This window comes from Myotis davidii, unplaced genomic scaffold, assembly GCF_000327345.1.
Source record: "Myotis davidii unplaced genomic scaffold, ASM32734v1 scaffold453, whole genome shotgun sequence".
Classification (NCBI taxonomy): Eukaryota; Metazoa; Chordata; class Mammalia; order Chiroptera; family Vespertilionidae; genus Myotis; species Myotis davidii.
In genome coordinates, this window is record NW_006285234.1 from 1,773,831 (window position 1) to 1,779,516 (window position 5,686).

Consider the following 5,686-nt stretch of genomic DNA (forward strand, 5'->3'; position numbering starts at 1 on the left):
TCCATCAGCTTCCCCGGGAAGCCACGCCCACTTGCATCTCAGCAAAGCTCCCAGGAGTTGACACCTGGCTCTTAGAGAGTGCCAGCCCAGGGGTCAGGGGTCGCACAAACTCCAGAAGGAAGAGGTAGTTGGCTGGCAAGGCTGTCCTTTGGCACGGCTGAATAACCTTTGATCCGCGCTGTGGGGAATGTGGACATTTGCCTGTGCCCTGCAAGACAGCCTTTTATTTTCTAAGGAATGTGAGCCGTGGTACAGATCTTCTTCAATATACTCTTGTTGGATTGTGTAGCCATGACCAGACCCCGCGCATCATGGCAATGTGCTGCCCCCTAACCACACCGCCTGTTTGTCTAGGGGCCAACTTGTTCCCTGCAGGACTCAAGTCAGCCAAGGGTGTCACATGCTCTCCTGCCTCTTGCCTTGCCTTCTCCTGGCCAGTAGTCACATGGGAGACCATGAGGGAGGAGGGGTGTCGGGGGGCCCAACCCCCACACTGCCCAGACAGACTCTCCTACAGCACCCTTTCCTCCCAGCCCACTTCCCTCGAGCCTACGGCCCCAGTGCCCACCCACCGATGGCACCTGTCTGGTGTACAGTTACCACCTGCCCATGTTTAATTCATGGCTGGGGGTTGGGACGAGCTTCCCAAGAAAGGAAAGAACTCCCCTGGGGTCTTGCCCAGTTCCTGCCCGCACGCAGGGCACACGGCTGAGGCCCCAGCCTCCTGCCTGGGCTGGGGGCTGGGAGTGGAAGCCACTGATGAAGGACACACACTGTCCTGGCCAGGACACTGCCATCACTTGTTAATCCGCAGCCCTGGAATGTCTGTGGGCCAATCAGCAAGGTCTGTGAGGGCTCCCCGAGGGCTCTAAGAACCCTGCAATGATTAGCAGGGGCCACGGGGTCAGTGCACACCGCTTGGCTGGTAGGTCGGCTGTCGGAGGGGCGACCGGGATTGCAGCTGTCTCTCCTTTTTCATGCCAGCCTGGATGGGAGGCTTGTTTGGACATAATGATTACTCACCAGCCTCCTCCTTTTGTCTGCCAGCCCAGCCTGACTCCTCGAGATTGTGAATAGCTCCGTCCAGCCTGTGAAGCCAGCTGGACGTGGACGGCGGAGCCAGGCTGCTCCCAGGCCGCCCTACGTTCCCATGCTCCGACTGGAGCCCTCCTCTGGGCTGGGGGGCCGCGGGCTTGGCCTCCTGCCCGTGCTCCTGGCTCTCCTCTGCGTGGCCTGGGCAGAGGTGGGGCCGCTCCAGCTGCGGGGGGAGCCGGCTCCAATGCCCGGAGGTAAGGGGCCCTGGGTGAGGCAAGGTGGAGGAGCTATGATGTGTCACAGGGGTCCTGGGGGCTTCTAGAAGCTAGTTTGAGGCCTGAGCCCTGGGCAGGCTGATGTGGTCTAAAGAGCAACCCTCGGCCAGTCCAGGGGCCGAGATGAATGGGGGAGGCTGGGCTCCAGCTGCGGGGGGAGCCGGCTCCAATGCCCGGAGGTAAGGGGCCCTGGGTGAGGCAAGGTGGAGGAGCTATGATGTGTCACAGGGGTCCTGGGGGCTTCTAGAAGCTAGTTTGAGGCCTGAGCCCTGGGCAGGCTGATGTGGTCTAAAGAGCAACCCTCGGCCAGTCCAGGGGCCGAGATGAATGGGGGAGGCTGGGCAGGGGAGGAGGACGAATGAAGGGGAGTGGGCCCAGGCTTGGGGGTCAAGGAGGAACACGGCCTAGAGTTTGCAGTTGGGGCCCTAGGAGAACCACAGTGGCCAAGAGGAGTTGGAGCCGGGGGGCTGCTGGGAGCCCAGGGCTGGCGCCCTCCCCACACCCAACCCCCAGCCCCATTGCCTCTGTCTTGCACACCCAGCTCTCAGCCCAAACTCCTTTACGCCTGTCCTCTCACCCGACTCTTCTCCACCTCTTAGTCCCCCCATCGCTCTGCTCCCGGTTTCCCACACCTGCTCCTGTCCAGCCTGAGGTCTTGTTTCCTAAGGGCAGGATTGCACTCTCACCTTGCGTGGTGACCCCACCCTATCAGCCAGGCCACAGGCCCCATCACCCAGGTGGCCCTGACCTTGTCTCCCCTCCCAGCCCTGAGCAGGAAGGAGGGTTTCCTGCTCCTCTCCCTGCACAATCGCCTGCGCAGCCGGGTGCACCCCCCCGCGGCCAACATGCAGAGACTGGTGAGTGCCAGGCCCAGGGCCCCGGCTCACAGAGGGGGCGGCTGGCGGGGCAGTCCCGGAGAGGGCTCAGGCGGCCATGCTGGCACCAGGCGCCCTTCCACCTGAGCAGGGCAGAAGGGGCAGCCAGTCACCTTGCCCGTAGCAGCCGGGCCTGGTTGCTGGGGGCTCCACAGCTTCCTGCGTCCCAGAAGGGCAGTCCTGTGGCCTTTCCTCACATCCCATCCCGTTGTCCTGGAGACCAGGAGGCATGGACGGAGCTCACAAAGGAGTCCCAGCAGGATGGAGGGAGAAGCATCCTGCTCAGGGAGGGGCTTGTGTGGGGCCGGGACCCAGTGCTTGCTTCCTCACGGGCTTGTCTGGGTGAAGCGGCCCCCCCAAGTGCCCTGCTCATTCACGGGGACTGCGGAAGGCGGTACAGGGTTTCCCATCACCCCTGACTGGGGCTCTGGGGTTGGAGGTGTCATCCTGGGGCCCAGAAACTCTGCACCCGTGGTATGGGACCTCCGCTACCCCAGCCCCTGCTGACAGGCCTGGGAGCGAGGGAGGGGCAGGGTGGGAGCGGGCAGGGTTCCCCATGACTGCCTCCCACAAACTCCTCCTCCGCTGGCTGAGCACCGGTGACCTTGAGAGCTCCTGGGTCAGTTTCCCAGGAGGTGGGGGTGGGACAGGCAGATGGGAGGGGTCACTTCTCCCCCTTTCCCTGGGCTGCAGCGGCTCTGCCACTCCTGCAGGCCCAGGTCCTGGCTCCCCCTCCAGCCAAACTCTTAGAAAACAGCACTTCCTAAAAGGTGCAAAAAGAAGTCCCCAGTCAGCCTCCCTCATACCTATGGCTTGGTACAGGGCACCCCTGTGGGCTTCTACCGATTTTTCCCGTGGGGTTGAGGCCCTGGGGGTGGCTCAGGGCTGCTGAGGCGCCCCAGTGGGCCCTGTGGCTCCCAGCTCCAGCCCCCATCAGCAGTAAAGTCACTATGGCCCCCTGCCCAGGGCCTGCTGTGAGTCAGGCCCTCACAATGCACTCTACTCCCTGCATCCATTGATTTTACTTTATTTTTAAAAATATGTTTTTATTGATTTCAAAGAGGAAGGGAGAGGGAGATAGAAACATCCAGGATGAGAGAGAATCATGGATCAGCTGCCTCCTGTACGCCCCCTATTGGGGATCAAGCACACAACCTGGGCACGTGCCCTGATTGGGAATCGAACCCTGACTTCCTGGTTCATAGGTCAATGCTCAACCACTGAGCCACGCAAGCTGGGCCCTGCATCCATTTAATCCTCACGACAATCTCAGTCTATAGGTCCCTTAGTGTTCCCATTTTACAGATGAGGATGTTGAGTCTTACGCAGATTAGGGGACTGCCGGAGGTCACATAGCTGTGATGAGGTGTCTAGGTGGACCAGGGCATGGCAACAGGATCATATACCTTATCCCACCTGCAGAGGGCCTTGTTTCAGAAGAGAGGGTGCTGCAGGGCTGGGGTGCGGGGAGGTCAGCTGGTGCCTGGGTAGGGAGAACAGATTACACCTGCTCCAGAAAACTCTGCTCTTTGGGACCAAAGCCCTGGCACCAGGAGACCTCCAACACCCTTGCTGCCCCCTTCCCTGTGGGTGCCCTGCACACGCCAAGGCCCGGGTGGGGGGATAGGGTACAGAGGCCCGGCTGCTGCAGCTTTTGGCATCACAGAAGGGAAGCCAAGTGGGAGCAACTGAACATGGCCAGGGCCAGGGGTACCTCATGGCAAACACAGAACCAGTGTGAAAGGCCTGGGTCCTTCCAGGGCTCACCTCCCCAGGTGGAAAAGATTACCGCAGAAACCCATCCCATCGCCTGGGTGACATTCCTCCCTCCGGGGCACCTGTCCCCCAGATGGTGGTGCCATGATCAGGGCTAAGGGTGCCCACAGGAGTCAGCAGGATGGAGGCTCCCAGTCCTGGGTGGAGCGGCTCTGGGCTGGGAGTCCAGACAGCACCAGGGCCTTTCCCAACACACCTTGGAGCCCTCTGTGCCGGCCCTATCTGACCTTCCCTGGCCCGGTGAACTGGGTGAAACCCGCTCAGAGTGGTCAGACAGCCAAGCAGGACACCTGGCCCAGTGCTCTCTGCAACTAGCAACCCAGGGAATGTGTGGGCGATGGCAAGGGAGGGTCCCGCTGATGGTTCTGTTTGTACTGCCCCCAGGACTGGAGTGAGAGCCTAGCCCAACAGGCTCGGGCCAGGGCAGCCCGCTGTGGCACCCCAGCCCCAAGCCTGGTGCCCACCCCGGGGGCCACTTCACAGGGCGCCCCGGCCCCAAGCCTGGTGCCCACTCCGGGGGCCACTTCACAGGTGGGCTGGAATGTGCAGCTGCTGCCAGTGGGCTCGGCATCCTTCGTCCACGTGGTGGGCCTGTGGTTTGCAGAAGGCCAGCGGTACAGCCATGAGGCGGCGGAGTGTGCCCTCAATGCCACCTGCACCCACTACACTCAGGTGAGGCCAGGGTGCTGGCTCAGAAGGGCCAGAGTTTGCCCTAAAATTAGTGGTTGCTTTTCCTCCAATTCGTGTGGTTTTACTTTTTTAAAAAAATATTTTTTTATTGATTCCACTACACTCAGGTGAGGCCAGGGTACTGGCTCAGAAGGGCTAGAGTTTGTCCTAAAATTAGTGGTTGCTTTTCCTCCAATTTGTGTGGTTTTACTTTTTTAAAAAATTTTTTTTTATTGATTTCAGAGAAAGAGGAAGGGAGAGGGAGAGAGAGAGAAATACCAATCGGCTGCCTCCGGCACACTCCCCCACTGAGGACTGAGCCTGGAATTTGGGCATGTGCTCTGACCTGGAATCGAACTGTGACCTCTTGGTGTGTGGGTGGACTGGAGTGCGAATAGGAGGCCATTGATTGATGATTCTCTGTCTCTCTCTCTCCCTTCCTGTCTCTCTCAAAATCAATAAAAAGATATCCTTGGGTGAGAATTAAAAGTTTCATTACAGAAAATGTCAAACATATACAAAATGGTCAGAATGATTAATGAACCCCCATGTACCCATCACCCAGCTTCAACAATTATCAGCTCATGGTTTCATGGCTCATCTTCTTTCATCTATATCCTTACTCAATTCCCTTTCCTCCCATATTATTTTAAGCAAATTTCATACATCATATAATTTTATCTATAAATAAGTACTAGTATATATCTCTAACAGATGACTTTTTAAAAATATATATATATACAAAAATATGTTTTTAGTAATTTCAGAGAGAGGAAGAGAGAGGGACAGGGAGCTAGAAACATTGATGAGAGAGAAAGATCAATCAGCTGCCTCCTGCACACCCCCCACTGGGGATGTGCCCGCAACCAAGGTACATGCCCTTGCCCGGAATCGAACCTGGGACCCTTCAGTCCACAGGCCGACGCTCTATCCACTGAGCCAAGCCGGTTTCGGCACGATGTTGCCTTTGATTTTAAAATGTATATTTAAATTTCCAAACTATGCTTTCGTCTTTACTTCTAAATTACTCTGGATTTTATTGCATAGAAGTCATAG

At 57.9% G+C, this 5,686-nt stretch overlaps 1 protein-coding gene across 4 annotated transcripts in view; it reads left to right on the forward strand.

Annotated features, from left to right (window-relative positions):
* Positions 1-702: 702 nt before the first annotated feature.
* Positions 703-5,686, forward strand: part of LOC102755042 (C-type lectin domain family 18 member A) — a 12,335-nt gene continuing 7,351 nt past the window's right edge. For 2 of the 4 annotated variants that reach the window (XM_006755769.1, XM_006755770.1), the window contains exons 1-4: positions 932-1,289; positions 2,076-2,167; positions 4,346-4,396; positions 4,445-4,633. In XM_006755769.1, coding sequence (XP_006755832.1) covers positions 1,151-1,289; positions 2,076-2,167; positions 4,346-4,396; positions 4,445-4,633 — 471 coding nt within the window. In that variant the 5' untranslated portion in view covers positions 932-1,150. The other 2 variants (XM_006755768.2, XM_015558801.1) reach the window with 2 other exon arrangements.